This window comes from Phaethon lepturus, unplaced genomic scaffold (assembly GCF_000687285.1).
Source record: "Phaethon lepturus isolate BGI_N335 unplaced genomic scaffold, ASM68728v1 scaffold9260, whole genome shotgun sequence".
In the NCBI taxonomy this organism is placed as follows: domain Eukaryota; kingdom Metazoa; phylum Chordata; class Aves; order Phaethontiformes; family Phaethontidae; genus Phaethon; species Phaethon lepturus.
In genome coordinates this window covers 35,186-56,284 of record NW_010511147.1, presented here as the reverse complement: position 1 = coordinate 56,284, position 21,099 = coordinate 35,186, and the positions used below count along the sequence as shown (strand labels likewise).

The 21,099-nt window shown below is 36.5% G+C and overlaps 1 protein-coding gene across 1 annotated transcript in view; it reads right to left on the bottom strand.

Moving 5' to 3' along the window:
* Positions 1 to 21,099, bottom strand: part of LOC104617561 (neurexin-1) — a gene marked incomplete at both ends in the record, with an annotated part of 64,543 nt that overhangs the window by 10,321 nt on the left and 33,123 nt on the right. The window contains one exon of the mRNA XM_010282915.1: positions 7,779 to 8,217. Coding sequence (XP_010281217.1) covers positions 7,779 to 8,217 — 439 coding nt within the window. The remainder of the gene's footprint in view (positions 1 to 7,778; positions 8,218 to 21,099) is intronic.

Sequence of the window (21,099 nt, the reverse complement as noted above, 5' to 3'; positions counted from 1 at the left end):
ATCAGAAATGTTTTCTGTGTCAGTTGAATAATCACATAGATGTAAAGTGAACTTTCAGTCTTAACTGTAAGAAACAGGTGTGTTGAACCAAGATCCTTTTTCTTCCAAACCTCCACCTTTTTAAAACTGATAAGACTATTATATTTTGCTAATGCTACATATCTGTATTGCTGCTCAGATTCTTGAAGCAAAACTTGGCACTCATATGGAACACTTGCTATAGATTCAACCTTAGGCATACAAGCATAAACATTTTGAGGTTTGATTTTATTAACCAGTTGCCTCAAAGATACCTGTGAATGACCTGTTAAACAAAGAGAGCTAACTTTTCCGAGAGCATCCTAGGTATCAAGGAAGGACCGCTTACTTGCTATTGTTGCTTGCTCCCATCTGTTGTTGTACAGGCTAATTTAGGACTAAATGCTTTAAACCTATGTTCAGGCAGCACCCGCACCCATACCAGTTAACTCAGCTGCAGCGTCCAACCTCAAGCTCATGCATTTGCACTGTGCTGTTTTCTGCTGGACAAAGACATTTTTGTTTTTGAGCTATCCATGATGCTAGAAGACATCTGGGCTCCATTTCTATTAAAAAAAAAATAAATCTACTAAGTCTTAATGGCTTTCAATGCACAGGAAAAGACAGGTAAATCTCAGGCAGTGTAGCTGCAACATTAACGTGGTGTTCCAAATGGAAGTTTTGCGAGCACAGAAGGTTGAGAAAGGTGAACAATAAAGGGAACTGTAGATCACCACTACATTCTGGTGATTGAATTATAGTTAGGTGATAGATTTAAGCAGGAAAGTTTTCTTCTGTACGTCATAAAAGATTACCCTGGAGAGTGGAGAGAGCTTAAATATTATTTTGAATAGATAACAACAGCTTCTTAAAGAAATGAACCTTTCCCCTCCCCAAGAAGTGACACCACATAAAATAATCCTTGGGAGAAGCCCTCTGAAATCTTAGTGTAATCATAGCATCTAATGACTATGGGTAGAAAAACATAATAGGCAACAACTCTTCTGTGCATCTTTTTCATGTTTTGGAAGGCCATGGAACCACTATTATCCAGCTGGACTACCTCCAATTTACTACTGGACATATCCATAACACTTCAACTGACGTACATACATGTGTGTATTACCCTTAAACAAACAACTGTAAATTAGCTTTATTTAATCCTTTTTGTTGAGAGCTACACTAAGTCACATAGCACCTGCAGAAGACTCAAAGCTTTAATAACTCATTCGGGCTCATCTGTTATGTAGGAGCTTGACCAAAATATCATATAGCACATGTTCTAGAACAAGAACTATGGCTATAATACAAATAGGCTTTAGTCTAGCTAATAACAGAAAAACCATGCCTGGGCACCAAGAGTTTCATGCTTTCGGTTACCAAGTTATCGTAGTTTCTGTCTGAACTTCTAACAGCACATCCAGGCAGCCATACAACCATTACTGCTGCTGGTATCCAAATTACTTTTATATATATTTGACAGGTAATACAACCTTTACTTACTAATTGCTTTGTAAATGCAGGTGAAAATATCAAAGAAAAATAAGGGGAAACAAGAGACAACTTCCAAAAACCATCAGAATTTATGTTTTTTAAAAAATATTCTAATATAAAAATGCATAACAAGTTCATACAACATGTGTCTATTGAAAATAAATAATGGGTCTATAAACACCTTTGCATTCACAGTGCATCCAGAGCTGTTACACAGAGGTAGAGTATGCTGTTTCATCTAACCGGGATTTTTTGTTTTGGTTTTGTTTGGTTGGTGGGAGTTTTTTTGGGGGGTGTGGTTTTTTTTTTTTAGCCTGTCATCTTTCTTGAGGGATAGTTTTCAAGTTCTGCTGAAACTATCTGAAGTTAGACCTCATGACAATGGCAGATGCTACCACAGAATCCAAGGATAGTAACGCACATGCCCTTTGCTGGATTTCAACCCTACATTCACTGGGAATTACAGGCAGATTAAAAGGAATTGTTCTGTGAAATCACCAGTGTGCTCCAATCCATTTGGATGTTTTTACTTACGAATGTGAAGAGACATCACTTTCCAGAGAAGCAGAGAGAAGAGAAGTTAATAGAGCATACAAATGTCTTATGTGGCCAGCACAGGAAAAGGTTAATAATTTGCCCTGTAAAGATAATGTAACATCAACCCTTTGCATGCCAGAATTGTCAAGTTGGATAAGAGGGAAAAGAACAGGACACATCTTGTTTTACAAAATAACCTCAAGACAACAGAATACGATGAGGAAATAGCAGAATCAGGAGGGCATTGGCCTTTCAATGGAATGAGAAAACTATAAGCTTAAACTGTAACATTTGTAGTAAGAACCAGCCTTTCAGTTATATCTTTGCATAATACTTAGCATAACAGCACTCGTAACCAGATCAGTAGTTATATTATTTCTTTGAAAAGAGCAACACTGAGGCAATAACATCTGCCAGGAAACAAGCAGCTTCCTTGTGAAATTTTTTAATACTCAAAGTAGGAAATATTTTCTGTATTTCTGCCAGAAAAATAAAGAAATGGGAAAAAGCAAGAAATGGGAAAAAGCTGATAGCATTTGGTTTGTCCAACCTGAAAGAAGAAAAAGGGAAAGAATGAAAGACAAGAAGGTGTGAGGTGATTTATTTAGTCTGGGAATTCATGATCTACCTTCAGACTCTAAAAACAGGTAGCATTTCTTGTCTCCAGAAACTGGACATAAATTTAAGGGTCCTATAATGACCTATGGGTGCTCTGATTCTACAGCATTTCACCTGAGAGCAAAGTGAAATTTAAACATTCAAAAACATCTTTATGTATTGGAGGAACAGTTTGAGAAAAACTAATGAAATTATGATTTTTTGGCAAGACTTATTGACTAGAAGGATAACTGATTAGGAGGCAGTTCTTCAAAGGAAAAGTCAACAACGTAAGTCAACAATAACATACATATGAGCAAAACAGGAAATATATTGGGAAGTATAGAGAAGCCTCTTGTACCACTTTACTAAGCATTGGTAAGGTCTACCTTGAACTCCGAGAAAGACGCAGATCAGCTGAGGAGACTGCAGAAGATGGCAATAAAAATGGTCAATAGCTATGGAACATGACATATAAGAATACGCAGTAGCTGGGGCTTCCTAGTCTATGAAGAAAACTGGAGACTGACATAACAGCATTCAAATAATAAAAAGTATAGAGCTATGAAGGAAAAAAGCGTGGTATACTTTGTGCCTGCTGTGAACAAGGAAATTACAGACAAAATGGCCTGTTTTGTATACCGAAATATTCAGTTTATGAATGATTGCATGGGGAGGTTGTACAGTGTCCACTGCTGGAGATAACTCAACAAACGTCTGTCAAGACTGACACAAGTACATTATCACTTCTTTCATTGGAGGGGTAAAATAGAGGACCTCTCAAGGTTACCCCATCTCAATTTTTCTATGAGCTCAGGAATAAATGAAAAACACTAACATGATCATTGGAAGAATTTTCTTTAAAATGCAGTATAAACCCATTTTCTCAAATATGTAAACTATTAACATTTGTTGGAATAGGAACATGTAAATCTGGCAGTTCTTAAAACGTTGGAAAGATGGGAGAAGGAGTATATAGAAGCATACATGCAAAAAAAGAACCTCCAACAACAATGCATGTGATGTATATCAACAAAGCACTACTTACAGTGAGATGCTGGTTATAGGTAAGCTCTAATTACATACTCTAGAGATAATTTCTGGTATTTAAACTGAAACTCTAACTTTAGTTCAAAATTTCAGTGACTTCTTAGCCCTTTAATGCTACCTATCTATGAATACATTCTGTTTTACACTGCCATACACAACTGGAGGTTGACAAGAAGCATAAGTTCTTCTCTAATTTCACCATGTAATGATGATTTCCAAAGGATGAATGGTGGTTTAGTAAAAAAACACTTGCAAAGTTATCCTTGAATATGGTAAACAGTTGAACAAAATTTAAAACAATACTCAAGTCTCAGAAAACAGTTATGAAACCTAACTCTACTGTGTTACAAGAAAGACTGTGAGCAAAGACTTCTACAGCTGCTTCATGGTAGGTTTTTTTTTTAGTTTGGGTTTGTTTGGTTTTTTCCTAATTCTTTTACTGCAGAGTCGGCAGTACTGTTAAGAGCAGAACAGACAAACATTTCCCTTAGGTATGAGTTAATGAGGCTTTCCAAGCATATTCATTATCTCAGCAATTTACTTTTTCATAAGTCTGTGTACAAGAAACTAAGACATATTTCTAAACCTTGTCTCAGTTCTGATCAATTAAATATGAATATTGTAAGTACAGCTACTACAACTATTCTGATCTCTATGTTTACCTTATGTGGCCTATTTAGTTGCTTTTTGTGCATGTGAAACACATTTGCTTATTAAGAAACGGTGAAAAATCAGAGCAAGGTATTCTAAATACACTTTACATGTTGTGTGCTAAAGCATAATATAATAGCTGTGATGAGGACTGTGGCCACAGCACACAGCCCATGGCCAAGACAGGGCACATGTGAAGCAGCTATGAAGCTACTGTCCTTTGCAGGAATTCAGGATATCCACAAATACTGGAAGGGAACTCAGCTCCCATGACAGGACACAGCAGTTGGTACCAGGTTGTGTCCTCTGCTGTATACTTAGCAAAAAAACCACGCTGCTGGAGAACGTGTGTTCCCTTTACTCTGCTGCATACCTAACAAGAAAGATGGACCAATGGAGAAGGTGTGAAATCTTTCTTTACTTAACACTGGGAAATAAGGTCTCAGGAGTTCCTTCTCACCATAGATCTGCTTTTTAAGTAAGGAAGCTCTCAGAGTAGGTCTTACAAGCAGCAGGATGGGATTCTAGGGTGAAAAGTTTCTATAAGAATAATAGGTCAAAAGTTCCTTCAACAAAAGGAAATTAAAGGGCATCATCTCTTCCTTCTTCCTTGTATCCCCCAAAATGTGAGGGGGTCAGCAGAATTACTAGTGAATAGGGCCTGGATAAGTACAATTCAAAAATGTGCTCTCATTCCTCACATGTCCCCACCACAGTCCCAGATAGGCAATGGCAAAGTCAGTAGTTTAGAGTGAATACTCCCTGTGACTGAGAGTCTGGAAAAGAGCAAAGAACGAAAAATAAATTGAGTACTTGCTGATCCAGCTAATATGAAAGTCAAGGAAATTAGCAAAGCTCCTTGAGAAATGTCACAGCTTTCTATTATCTGAGGAACCACTCTGCGCTGGATTTGAAGGCTAGGAGTAAAAGGTTGCAAGACACCAAACTTCACTTAAAAAAAAATAAATTGCATGTTACTTCAACTATTTATTAACAGGAGAATCTCTTCCTTTATACTTGATGGGTTGGGAAGTATTTTGTCAGCAGCAGCAAGAAAGTCTCAGAAAAGCCAAGTCTTTTGTATACAAAGCATATTCATTCATTCATACAAAAATTCTGCAGGTAAGCAAATGGAAAGTGATCATATTCATATGATTTCCAGTATGTTTGGTTTTGGCTAGAGAAAATAAATGAAAAATCTTCTTGGAATAGTAAAATGTATTTTATTATTCATGGAAGAAAGCATAATAGACCAACAAGCATAAGTAATGAAGAAATAATCTGAACATAACACATCAGTACTTCCTGTGCCAATCAGAAGAAAATAGGAACATACAGTTCATTGTTTATTGCAATTGTTTAGACAGTCATTTTACTTGGTTAAATCTGACGGTCTAAGATACTACTCAGCCAATATTGTCATTAAGAAAAATAACAGCACTGCCACTGTTATTGGTACCTCTCCTACTGTGAAGTATTATATTTAATACATACATATATAATGTATGTATTAAAATCACAGAAAATCTTTGATGTCTTGTTCAGATTACGGCTAAAAATTCAGTTTGTCAATCCATATGCCTACATATTTATTAACTATTCCTGATAATAGTTCAACGTTTTAGGGTGAAGAGATACAATGGTCAGTTTTCAAGAGTGACAGAGTAAATAAATTTCACCTGTCTTGATCATAGGTGATTCATCAGCTAGATTAAGTTTTCTTTTACATATGTATTTGACTATTTATAATTCTACTTAAAAATAATATGCAGTCCTGATCGCCAGGTGTGTATTGTTTCCTAAAATTAGTCTACATTCTTGCTAATGTCCATCAACAGTTTTAAAGAATTAAACAAAGTATGCTCTAAACTCTCGTAATGGCACTTGTGTGCTATGGTTTTTGTGAAGTAATGAAAGTGCAAAACGTATTTTCAAATGTAAACAATTGCTATGCATTTATTTCTTTTCTTTATGGTTGTGTTGACTTTGGATGTGAGTTTACTTTGCTTTCAGTGGAGTCCCACAGGCATGATTATTACAGGATTTACTGCCTCACATGAATCACTGTAACAGCATGTAAGAAGGAAGCCTGAAATGAAGATTGTAGTATAAATAATATAACTGCTGGATATTCAATCACAATTGAGAACGTTGAGAAGTTGTGTGCTTTGTTGTTTGGGGGTTTTGTTTGTTTGTTTGTGTTTTTTACCCTTAAGAAATGTGAATAAGCAACTGACACATTATAATCAGAAAATCAAACTCTCTACATCTAGAATATGCAGCAGCACAGCCCAGAAATTACGTTTTTCGTATCCTAGGGTGGTCTGATCAATTGAATTTCGTCTGACTTTCAGCACGGATTTGACTGAATCTTCAATTTAAACCTGCACCTAAGATTCACTTGATCTGAAATCTGATTTGTGGGTAGTAAGAAAGTCAGTCATAAAACAGTAACTTTTTGGGGGCAAATTTTCAGAAAGAAATTATAAATGCAAGTCATGGAAAAGGAGTCACCAGAAGGAAGAAAGTGGGGAAAACCCCACAAAATCCAAAAGAAGAGGAGTTCACATTTTTCAACGCTCTATTTCAGAGTGTACATGAAGTCCAGATTGGATAGTGATATTAATTGGAAAATTTTTTGATGGAATGAATTACAGACTCAGTACATTTCCCCCTCCACCCCCAGATCCTGGCATGAACTACAGGAAAGATACTATAAAATAGATTTGTCCTTCAATTAATGGCTATTGATTATTTACTGAAGTCAAGGTATATACTCAAGATCAGATGCAGCCGAAGCACAAGGAGAGTTTCACTAGCTAAGTGCATTTTAGGCTATAACAGATTTCAGTAGCATTAGAAAAAGTTTAGGAATTCTTTATTTTTACACTTTTCAGTGACATCATTTGTCGAGTAAACTGCTACAGAATACGAATCATACTGACAGAATACAGCAAGTCACTTATTTCCATTTCTGCTGATGTGTGTTGTTAGCCATTCATTAGCATATCACTTAACTATGCTGAGATCTGCTGACATGATTGGAAGGTTGGTGCTGTTTCTGTGGGCCAACTATTCCCTACGTTGGATATTACTTTCAGTAATTCTTTTTTGCTTTATTTTTATTCTTGAAACTTGCCACTTCAGCTATTTGGTGCAAGCAAGCACAGAAGGAGATTACTGTTTGTTTTTGAAGTACACAGCACACTTACTTGCTAGATTAAGTACCTGATTACCCAATAAATGTTAACATAAGATATTTTACTCTGCAAATCATTGTATTCTGGTAGCTGACAGTTATGACTTCTTATGACAGTTATTTCCCTTATCTTTCAGATGATGCACAGCTTTAATGGTGGCAACATAATATATACCCAGTATTCTCTCAGATACAACATGAAAAACCATACTGAATATTTTGAAAAGCTTACCTGACCGTCCATCCCGTTGAAAATCCACGTGGTACCATTCACCGTCATTCACCTTCTTCTGCAAGGCTTTTATTTTTATAGTACCTGATCCCATGTCTAACAGCAGGTAGAGGTGGCCATCAAGCATCTCAATGGCAAAAAAGTCAACCTTCACCATCTGTGGGTGTTTGGCGTCTTTTTGGTGCCTTGGTTTTCCATGACTGAAAAGAATCAGGCCGTTTGGCTCAGTTGTACGAAAGTCAAATGATATTGAGCCTGTTTTCTTGGCATTCCACTTTGGCAAAGAGATGAAAGACTCTGGTGTTTCAAATGTGATTGGATCTAAGGTTGCAACATTCTCACATTTAAATGCTACAACCCCATGAATCTTCATTTTAGGATCTCCTTGCTTGGCAAGTCGAGATAACTCCAACCTGACATCGTTATTTTTATACACAACCTGCAAGCAAAGCAGAAAAGTTACTAAGAGGAACTTGACCATTTTAACCAAACAGATATAATCCTGAATAGGCATATTATTTAAAGGATCATAATGATGGTATATGAATATGATAATTTACATACATATAAAATTAAATAACTATTTTCATTGACTAATGATTTAATAATACTTTTCATTAAACCAAAGTTGCTCTAAAAATATCCCTAGCGTTAATTCAAACAATCTGAAAGAATCTGCACATAATTTATACTATCAGTCGCAAATTAGCTTGCATGGCCTTGATTGCTTAAAAGTCCTCTTTCCGCAGCCATTCTGCTACGTTAGAGAAGTATTAGATTCCTTCTTTATCTAAGCCCTTTGTCACTGTCTTAACCCTTCTGTTCATGTACAGAAAATATACCAAGGTCAGGTACTTCATAATTTGACATCTTTTCAGTTTGTCCTTGGGGCTAAGGAATAGTAGCATCCATGGTATTCACGAAGCTATAGGGAAACTAGTATTATACAGATCAAAACAGACAAAACCAGGACATTCTTTGAGCCAGTTCAGTTGAACAAAAGATAAAACCACTTACGTATTTTCCCTTACTGAAGACCTTTCTGATAAAAATGAAAGACAATATTAGTTTTAAATCCAATTGACCTCCACAGCAAATATTCTTGCTTCAAATCACATATTTAATCTGCCCAGGGAAGCCTGTCATGGTATCACCATTTCCCAGGGTTCTAGTCTTTATTAGCATATTCTGTAATTGCTGCTATTTCTGTGTTGTCCAGGATACAAAGACTGCTTAAAATAAGCTCCCCAATAGCAAAGGTGTGCACAAGTATTTTGTCAATACTTTTAATTATTCAATAAATTATATACTGAAGCTAAAATAGCACTGAAGGACTGCATAGGAATGCATGGCGATAGAAGCTAAAACCGTCTCTGTTTCTCAGGTTAAGCCTACGTTAGAAAGCAACTTGGGAGCAAAAGCAACAGCTCAGCAGATCAAAGCACTCTGTGCTGAGGCTTCTTCATCTAGAGATTCTATACCAATCAGGACTAGATCATGTCTGGCCCCTGGACCAGTGTTCCAAATATACCATGTAGTCTGAAGCTGTTCAGGGGACCAATCACTGGCTTAGACCTCACATCCTTATTAGAGGTTGGAAAGTGCTTGATGAGTAATTAGTGTAGAGCTTTTGGGTTAATTTCCTCTGAAGCCCAGCTTGAACACAGATGAATCCTATTCTGCAAACTGAACTGACACACAGTTAAGCGGAAGAGACGGGGGATGCACTGCATAACTATGCTACTGTTAGAAACCAAAACACTAGCATGGCACGCAATCCAGATGGCATGCTGCACAAGTGATAGTTGCTATTGAAAAATGGCGTTTGAAGGTAACAGAACACTAAATAGATGATTGATAGATCAGCAATTTTTTACTCTAAGAATTGTGTTCTTTCAAATTGTATCATTATCCACCCAGCAAATCTCATCATAAACCATGGCAGCTTATGCATGCCATTGCATTATTCTACTACATTAAAAATGTGTCCTACAAGTTAATAAGAAGCCTGTTCCTTCATTTTATTTCAGGGTTCAGTACAAATACTGCTGTTCCCACTGCAGCTGTGTCTCCAAAGACAACAAATAAACCTCAGTGTGGACTCCTGACAGCAGAAATGATACTCTGCCAGTAGGGAGGTAACGTGTGTTGCCGCCTTTAAGTGAAGACATCAGAAGTGACTAGAATTGGACTAATTTGTAATCCTGGAGAATAAGAATCCATATTTGCATTTATCAAACACCTCTAACACCTCAGAGATAGCAGATTATGCAAAGAAATTTAGAAGAGTACCAGAGAACAAGACATGCAAGCTCTCTCCAGTTGGGGTGACTTTCTGTCTTTAGAGTGCAGAAAGCCAAAATGCAGAAGAATGCAGCAAGAAGCCTGCAGCCTGGCAGGCAATATTACTTAGAGATACCCAGTCTCATGAAACACTGGCTACTTTCTATGGCAAGAGGGATTTATGGCCATTTTCTATGGCAAGGTGGATAGCTCCACCTCATTTGAAGGGCTTACAGGGGTCAACCTTTCTAAAATAGAATGAAAAGCATTAAACAGACTAGAGGATATGGTAAAAAGAAGGAACAAATGGGCTTTCATTAGAATTAAATCATGCTGTTCACAATGAAAGTAATTAAGGCAACAAAGAACATGAGGAGAAAATATTCTTTAATTGCCTACTGAACAAAGGTAGATACCAGGACAATACAAATACATGTGCAAAGACAATTTCTTGTTTATGGACAAATTTAAATTGTCTGATACTAATGAAAGCTGGTTGACTGAGTAATAAAATTAGTAGTTAATAGCTATGTTAGAAAAACCGAGCAGACAAAAGGAGAGCTAAGCTTTCCTTGATGTCTAGAAGGGCTCTATAGGCTTTGAAGTCATTTGTCAAATCAGAAACAATAGTTTTTAATAAATATCGTTCAAGGATCTGATGGACAAAGTGCAGGAATACTGGCAATAGCTTTCTGAATAACTTATCATCAGCTCTTTGAGTAGCTTAATATATAACATGAAGGAAAAATTGCTAGAGTACGTTAATAAGAGTGGCAAACATTGGGAATTTTATGCTACCAATATTCAAACATTCTTGGAATCCCTAAATATCGCATATAACAATTTCTTACTTCCATATTGCATAATTAAAACTTTGGAGTTATAGAGATGTGAATGATTGCATTTTATTGCGTTCCTTTGTGGAAACAGAATAAAGTCTATGTTTATGTTTTACAGTACTTACGTTCTAGGTTTTAGAATGTTGATATTCTTTTAATTTCACAAAATTGAAAATTTGGAACTCAATTATCATGGATAATTCGTATTAAACCAGGAATATATGAACCATAACTGAAAACTATAATTAAAAAGAACTGTAAACTATCAACTGAACAGAGATAGTTGGAAGCCTGTTTCCTGGTGTTTTGCTGAGATTCTTGCCCCTCTCCCCATCTCCCTGTCCATGAAAGGTGTACTCAGCCATCAGTGAAGCACAGCAAAAAAAGAAAAGCAGTACGTTCACAAAAAGTAGTAGTCACTGAATTTCAGGAAAAGAACTGAGCAGTAAGGAATAATTCTGAGACTAATACCTGCTTTGTAACTCATGGAGGAGGTATATGCTTCAGGATCTATAGCCTCTAGAGTACAAATAAATTTAGTTTGTAAATTTACTCATTCATTATTTTCCAAATATTCCGCTTTTAATTTTATGTTACCCAGAAAGAAAAAAAAAAAAAAAAAAAAGACAAGCATTCTTTTAATATTACCCACTGCTATTTCCATCTAAAAGACCCTACATATTGTTCTTTAATGTTAACTCAATACATTCTCCCTCAAATAGAGACCTGGATCCACAATTAGTCAAGTGAAGGTAATTTGCAACGGAGAAATATTTGAATCACATTCACCTTTACTCCTACACAACCTACCAGACAGTATCCTTGCACTGCCACGTGCTTTCCTAGCACATGTACTGGGCTGGCCTTGGCGACAGGTTGCTTGCTCTCTCACTCACCCTCATACCTAAGCAACAACAATATAATTTTCCTGTGCATGAAACTGCCAGATCTCAGGGAATTATATCGTGCTATTATGAGCACCTTGAGTTTGTCTTCCATTCACTGTATTTTTTCCGCTTAATATTAAGTAAGGTTCAAGACCTCAGTCTTTAAATTATCTAATTATCTCATTCTTGGAAACTGCAAAGGTCACCTAAACTCCCAAGAAAAAGGGAGCAGTTAGCAATTTCCCACGTAACTTGCAACAGAGCTATCCAAAGGAACAAATTTGTTTTCCAAGAGAGAAAGGGCAGACATACATACCAAGTTACAATCCAGATATGAACTCCCTTTGCAACCATCTAGGCCAACCACATGCTGGGTGACTTATAATATCACAGTGCTGAGTCTTAACAAATAAGTCCAGCTAAGAGACAGCAAATGTTAACTTAAGCTCAGCATTCTCTTTAACGTGGTCTGTGGTCATCTCGGAGCGCAAGCAAAATTAATTCATGCTTTCCAAAGATATATCATGTATATAATTTATTGCAAGCCAGGGCCCTGGTATGCAATGAACTCCAGAGACATATTAAGAATTCACTACAGATCTTGTCACTCATAGTTGCAAGTTCCTTCAACAACAAAGAATGTAGTGGAGCAGCCAATGAATATGTATTAATACATCAGCAATGTATACATGTGTGAATGACTTTGAGAAAGTTGACGGAGAAGACAAGGAATTTGCTGTTGATATTAGAGATGTATCCTAAAAATACAACAGTTCAAATATCAAATTAAAAAGTCAATATAATAAAAACATTAGTATCAACAAAACCCTACCAGTTCCTTCTACTGACCCTGTCCCATGAAATTTAAAACCACAAAAGAGGTGAAAGAATCCAGATTTACATATCATTTTCAATTCAAAGTGCAGCCCTTTCCACATTAAAGATTCCACTGTTAAATATTTCAAAATACTGACCGACTCTGCTAGCAGTAGCCTTTCAATCACTGTGATTAAAAGCCTTTAAATTAGTATGAAGCATTTCTTCCAAATAATTTTATGTTATTAAAACAAATATGTTCCTTAAGGAGTTAATCACATCACCTAATTTGTTGCTTCTGGGTTTCCTTGAGAATCAAAGAGAAACCAGCAGTTCAGGGCACCTACGTTATGATCTTGCTCTGAAGAGCTTGTCTATTTACTTAATAGAGATGTGAGGAAAAATAATTTTCTAAATGCAATTTGAATGAATGGATGAATCCAGCCTCTAAATCTGTTTAAAAAAAATTAATCACATAAATCATTATGTTACCATAAAGCAGTATTTTCATATTTTCATGAAAACTGGATCACCTGGTACAAACAATGGCAGTTAATTCTCTAAAATGGAGACTAGTATTATCCAAAATGGCTCGGGTAGGTGCTGCTAACCTACAATTTTATGCTGCACAGTGAAGTCGGCGGGAGATAACTTACTGATGTCAGAAACTGTAGCAATGGGACTTAGAGTAAGTGAAGCCTGAGGCAATTTTATCAGCCTGCTTTAACAGCCACTTGAATTTCTGTGCTCATTGAGAACTACCTGGTGCATACAGCATCACGTTCCCCAGAAATCCAAATGCAAAACTGACCATTGAGAGTTATCATGTGTTTTTTTAGTATTTGCTGAATGGTTTTGAACTAATCCATGAATGTCAGCTTCTCACAGGAGGCTTGTCATTTTGCTAATATGCCTCAATTAATTTCCAAGCTCCAAAATGAATATATCAAGGAACACAATAAACTACAGACTATTTACGCCAAAATTGAGGAGCCCCAGTTCAAATGTTTGCAATGGGGTGTATTTCTGAACACAATGTGAAAGCACACAATATGAATGACAACAGCTATTCAAGCCTCTAGGATTATTCAACTTCATAAACCAGCTTTGTTTTCTGAACACAGAGAAGAGATTAGCAGGTATAATGAAAGCTCCAAGGAAACAATTTATTCCTCCTCAAATGAAACGGTTTTAATTTTCCTGGGATGGATGTGTGTGTGTCCGGTGGTCATAGTGTGGGGCATTTAGAAAGGGGGTTGTTTTGAGCACCAAAACAAAAACCGAGTGTCTGTAGAGTCTTACTGAGTGGCTGGTAAGCCTCAGAACAACAGGACATGGTTCCATGGTATAGATACATAAACACCCAGGGAAAAATCATAGCACATGCATTTTGCTGCATTATTTTAGATCAATTAATATAGTCTGAGAAACTGCTCTGCGAGTTTCAGCTCAAAAAACTCTTGACTTAATAGAGCTAGCAGGAAAAAAAAAGGCACTTCTGATAACTACAGTGCCACAAATTCCATGGAATATGTATCTGGGAGTTCCACATTCTCCTGCCTCTTCTTCCTGTCCACTCTGAGCATCCAAACTGTGGAGTGGAAACAGAGCACACTCAACTCTCTATGCGCTCTACTAAAATTGGACTTGGCAATTGTCCTTGTCACCATGGGCTCTTCCAGGGTGACAGAAGAGGAAAGAAATGAACATGAACAGCTATTGACCACCCAAGTCCAAAGCACCACTGAACACTGCTTAAATTATCCAATAGAGAACAAAGAATATTTAATGATTGAAAATGTAAAATGGCTATATTAGGCCTGCCTCCTCCCAGGGCAGTGGCTTTTGAAAAATATGAAACGGACCCTTTCAAGGCTAACATATTGTTCGTATAGCGTGATGATATACTTTGTTCTACTGTCTATAGCTTTAGATATAACAAGTATATTTTAAAATCGGACATACTCTCCACAGACTACTCTGTCCTACAAGACAGAAAGAAAAGTATCAGCAGAATAATTCTTGCTATTAGAAACCAGGACCAGTAATCCAGGAACTTGGGTTTAACATGCATCTGAATGCCTCACGGAGAAATTAACTTCTCCCTCCTTCTCTGTAAAATGGATGCACCATTTCCTCACAGGGTAGAGACTTGCATGAAGACTGAAGTTTGCATTACCAGCATTGGGTCTAGTGGAGCTTCATCCAAAGTAAGTCATATTTACACACACACTTCCTTTAGGGTGTCATCCCCCACCATTTTCTTATTAAGGAAGATAGCAGCCACTATGATAAAAAGAGTATGATATTCCAACTTTCTAGTATGCAACTACAGAGTACAGAGCACATCGGCCATTCAAATAGACAACTAAAACGTACCCAATCTGGTCAAAAGCTACACTCAATAAAAGCTGGGCTTGAACAATCCATGTCTCAATATAAACATAAAATTGTAACACACTATGCCATGATAATACCAATATAAACAAAATTGTAACACACTATGCCATGATAATACCAATATAAACAAAATTGTAACACACTATGCCATGATAATACACTCAGCTAGTGCTTTAGTGCCACACTGCATGGCTAACTAGAGACAATGAATTTGTAATGTTTATTGTTTCTGTAACTAAGCAACATAAACATTTTCTGCACTCGTCTTTCTTAATATTACAGGATACATTGCACATCAGACAATTTTAAAACTTCTCTTCACAGAAACCAGCATACTTAATGCACAGAAAGATATGTTCTATTTACATTGCTTATTATCATATCCCTGCAAATTCTAGGAAGGCAAATGGGTACCAAAAAGAAAAGGGTAAAAAGTCAGCATAATTATATGAAATTCCACTATGAATTCAATAGCACATCTGGAAGGTCCACCACAGACTATCTGAAAACCAGATCTGTCCTATCCCCAAACAATGATGTTAAAAGAATGCAAAAAAAATGTGGAACAACAAACAGCTCACAATTTGGTACAGGGAAGGTACCTTAATTACTCTAAGGCAATAAAAATGTTGGTAATGGTTACATACAGTTGTAGAACCCAATCCAGTACTAACAGAATCAGAGTAAAAGTAATAGTTATATTATTAATGATACAGGGCATTGTTTGAGAAACTTTTTACTTGCTTTTCTTTAGCTTCACTGTGCAGTATTGGGAACGTCACCTCAGTTTCATGCGTCAGTCACCTTTCTGCAGAATTAATACAGCCATCATAGCTCACCTTCTAGGCAAACTTGTCTCTTCTGACGGAGTTTTAAATGCTGATCTCAGAGTTGTTTGTTTGTTTTTTTTCTCTCCCACTTTGCCTGCACAGAGACATCTAACGAGGATGCCAGAGAACGCCTTTTTATGTTCTAAGTCACTGGCATATGGTTTAACATGTTATATTAGCAGAAGTTAGAAAAAAATCAACTTTTTTTTCTAACAGCCTTGACAATGGGATTGTTATGTTTTTCACCCTGCTGTGGACACAAGCCATTTGAAGATCCTTTTTCCCCTTTTCAATAGACTATTTTGTTATTCTTTGTATGCCCTGCTGTCAGCTGCCAGACTGCTAAATGTTCTTGCCTGTGGTTGCTATGCTTGTTTTTAAGAGACGGGTTCAAGTTTTCTCCCACCCCCACCCCCTTTTTTTTAACTTCCTATGGCAAAGACTCCAAGAAATTCCTTGGCAACATCTAAATTGCAGAATTTAGAACAAGTTGGTTCCACAGAAGCTCAATTGGCTCCCAAGTAGGAATAAAGCCTTTACCAAGACAAGCCATAAAACAAAACCAAGAGAAACAAGAATCACCAAAAGGAAAACAAAATGTATTATTTGAGGCAAAACCAGCTTTGCATTAATACATTATGTAAAGTCTAAGGAAGAAAACAAATGATATGCTACCTCCAATGACTGTTTGGGAGAAGAAAAGGCTACAGGAGACTCAACTGATGTGCTGGATTTCAGCTTTTTCCTCCCCTTTCTTTCACAGTGCAGCAAGAGTAACTAAAGACTAATTCTGCAGAAAAGCCATAAACATGCTATTTTTCCTCTTTACCCATTAACCATTTCTGCCCAAGCTCAAGCACAGGAACTCTTTAAGGACTGCAAGAAAGAGGCACTGTAAAGGAGAACACATCAATTACCATTGTAGGCTTCAAGCCTTATTTCTTTAGCATAACATTCATAATATGCTAGTTTTTTTCAATCTTTACCACTTAAAGCTTTAAATTCAAGGTCAGAAAAGACAGAAGCAAATTATGGGAAAAGACAAACATAACGTCAATATAAAAATGAATGTTCTAAGGAACATCTCAACTCAAGTGCATCTCAAAGCAGTACAGCGGATGTACTTAAAAACTGAGCTACCTTTAATTAGGGTGGGAGTCATATGGGAAAAAAAATTGAAGCGGTCACTAAAAGAGAAGAATGAACCTCAAATTAAAGAGAAAAGCTAAAATGGACTGAACACAGAACCCAAGTTTGGGAGGTCAGTGTTCTGAAGAGAAACTAAGAAAAACTTGCTAAAAAAAAAAATCAATTATCAATATACATAACCCTGAAAGTCTGCAAATATTTGAACAAAACTTTTTTTCATAGTAAACACATTTGAAAACATATATAAAAACAACTGTAGGCTCCAATTAAATGCAGAACATCAATTCTGCATATCTTTTGGTGAAATGAGGGTGGTTTATTCCACCCTTCATTACCTTTCCTTCCTTCCTTCCTTCCGCCTCTCCCATCAGTATATTAGTATCTGTCAACTTACAGCTCTTAACCTTATTACTTCTCTAGAATAATAAATACCTGACTGGCTTTTTCTTCCCCTTCTCTCTCACTTGTGTAGGGTTACTTTTGCATCTAGCTGAATAGCTAGCTCTTGGCTGTGTGTGTTTCTGGCTGCCTTCTGTTTTGGACTCATCTGCTCTGTTTCCTGATTCTTGGTTTGAAAGATCCTTCAGTTCCACTGAGGGGAAAATAGCCCTCTAACCCTAGGCTGAAACGCCATGCCTATTGCATGAACTTATGGCTAGCCTCCATGTAGACAGCATCCTTCCCTTTCAGCTCTGGTAGCCGACTATCTGTTCAGGGAGGTTGGCTACTTGTTGACAAGCTATAGAAACTTCTCCCGCTCTGGAAGCTAGCACAGTACCTAGCTAGGTTAGCAGCTCTCCGATTTCGGTTTGTGCTATTAATATAGTGACAGTCTATGCGGTTGTTGGCTAAATTCTGCCCTACCATGATAGGTAAATTGTTTAAAAAAAAATAAAAATCAAATTCCCACTCACTAACTACACTGGTAACTTTCCTTTCACTGTTGGAGTGACCGACACATTCCTGGAAGACATCCAGCAAAATTCTTCCCTAACTTCACCTGCAATTTCTTATGCATCCTTATAATCCTTTCAGCGTATCCTTTTTGCTTTCCAGTACTGCAACATCAGTAAGTCTTCACATCAGTGTTTTGAAACCATCTTTGCTTTCTCAGATACCTGTGATAATTAAAAGCTAAGTTTTCTGTAGTACTTTTGCATGCAAAGTTATTACTATAATTCCAACACAAGATACATGGTATCAAGCTGCCACATGCTCTTCAGAGGCAGCTTTTCCTTCACCATTTTTCAATGATACAGACAGGTACACCTTTAGGCTGCTGGCCAGGGTGTTCCTTTGCACTCCACTCTCTGCTTACATTCCTTTTCTAAACAACCTATATTCCCTGAAATGACAGATAAAAAAACCAGTACTTGCACAGAGAAGTAAGAGGAAAAGCTGACCTGTGTAGTGCACAATGGCTAAAAGCAATTTATAAATTCTCAAGAAAAGAATTAGTTTAATTGATAGGATATTTCTAAGGCATCTTCAACCACAGCCTATCTATGGGCCACATTTATGTTAATAAATTTTAGTGTGGTTAAAGCTGTCCTCCAAAATAAACTTGCTGAACTAATCCAAATTAATTATCATCATTATAATGACAAGGAACGGGGATGTCTGGTTTTCAAGATGTGGCATCTCATTGTAGTGAGAGAATGAAGCAGGGCATGCATGCTTAAGTATGGTGTTTAAAGAGTCCGATTCTGCTGGATGACCTCCAAGCCTGAGACTTTGGTGTCAGATTAGTACTAAAAGAATGTCTGATAATAAAATCCCCTTTTGGTTCTGCTCCGAGTAAGAGGTCCTCAGCCTCAAGCAAAATCAATTCTTTTGACAGATAATCAGTAAAAACATGTAATACTACAACAAACTTTGTCTAATAACATTCAAGAGCAGCTTACCATACAAAATGAACTACCAACAAGTACCTTTGCACAAGTTATGACTGGTTATTTTAATCTAATACATATGCAAACTTTTAAAAGTGTACTGTTCTGCAAGTATTATATGTTTCCTAAAATATTTTTGCTTACGTAGGTATGTCTGTCACAATAGATACATGTCACAGTGTTTATTTGGGAAATAGTTACGAAGAGTACGAATTCTTGGCAAAGGGTAGACAGTACAATTAAGCATTCATCATTCCCTATGCCACTGAGTACATCAATTGAATGTCTCAGCAATGTTCTGACATGTGTTTTCACCTTTAAATGTTTGGGGGGTTTTTTTGTTTGTTTGTGGGTTTTTGTTTTTTTTTCCATTTCAAGTAAACACTTCAACTTGAAGCTACCTTTTATATCCAGCATATTTTGAAATGTTTTGAAATAATATCACTTCAGAAAAGTGGGGGGAAAATAGGCTTTTCCCCAGGCCAAAGTGTCAGGCAAACATTATTTGCTGACCCTTTTTGCTAAAATACTTTGTTGGGACTACGTATATGATATGCTTTGAATTATGCACAAATCAAAAAAATCGTAAAGGGTATATATGAAACCTAAAGAAAGAATTTAGGCAGCCACATCTATACTATTAATTATTGCTTCTGTTCATCTCAGTACAACTCCATTCAAAAAAACAATACAAGAGTTGTGGCATGCATTTTCTTTGGAAAAGTTTGTCAAAATTATTTTCAAGATTCTGCTCTCTTGTAGTTGGACCTTAGTCCCACTGAAGCCACTATTTACTGGTGAAAGACTGTGAGAAAGCCTACTATATAAAGACTGATTCAGAATTAAGTATCAAGCTGTTGATGACATGTTAGAAAAACTTTAATTCATTAGAAGATAACAGATAAGAAGGTAAAACTCAATATGGTATGGGCCTCATGATTACCGTAGCCCACAAAGAAGAAAACCATTTGCCTTTCTGCAGAAAATTAATTCAGAATAGTCTCATTCTGACTAAAAATCAGATTCGAAGACAATATTTAGTAAGCAGAAAAAAAATACTGGGAAAAAATATCTATATAAGGTATTAGTCTTAATATATAGCAATAAATAATACCAGGGTATGAGACTAAATGCTACGGAGTGTACCCAGGTGATGCCACCAGAAAACAAAAGGGTACACCCTATCTGCTTGGACTAGTGTCAGACCCAAGACATAATCCAGTCTTCAGAACCGTTTGGCTTTCAAACAGGTGGTTCATGAAGATGAAAGATACCAAGAGGCTATCAGGAGGCACTGCTTTCAGAAACTGTAACATTAATAACTTGCTCTTGTAAAACCTGACCTGCTCATGCTATTTCCATTTATATTCACTTCCTTTCTGTAAAGGGTTTTTTTCTGTGTTACCAGGTGGACGTCCACCACTGATAAATGAGGGAAATGACTGCTTTACAAAGTATGAACATACACCCCTCTCTATCTCCTGAAAGCTTCAGCTTAAACAGAAAAGGAGAATTTTCAAATTACAAGCTCTGTTTTTTTGTGCCACTTTGTTTTTAGACCATTTTAGGGCTGTTAACCTGTATGTACAAGTGACAGATTTAGTTCTCAAGCAAAAAAATGGGGATAGTGTTCAAGGAGTACATGTGGATATTCAGTACACACAAACATCTGTACAAGGCCTTGACCCAACACTCAAGTATTCTTTTGAAAATATGGCACTCTGACTAGAATCCACACAGACTTATATTAGAAAAGATAATGACTGAAAGGATACATGCACCAATACGATGTACTTTTTTTAATTCTCAGAAAAAAAAAAATTAAAAGAAGTTCTGGATTAATCAGATTAAAATTGTTTCCAAATTGAATTATAAGAAAATGGTTTGAAAAGCTGTTCCCCTTCTTTACAGTGAGTTTTTCCATTTCTGATTCAAACTTTAGCTTTCTTTAAACAGTGCAACAATATTTAAAAAAAAATCAGTAAAAACAAAGATGACAAAGGTTCTAAATTGAACATTTTAAAATGTTGTCTTTTCCTCCTGAAGTTCATTTTGACACAAATGTAGCTGACCTTAGAAAAAGCAAAAGTTATAACCAGTTACCCACTGAAGGATTTTTTTTTTTTTTTACATTCCTCCATCTTTGACCTCTCAGCAAAGAAAAAAAAAAAAAGCTTGGAAACTAAAATTCTTAGCTGGCCTGAATATTAATAATCAATGACTTA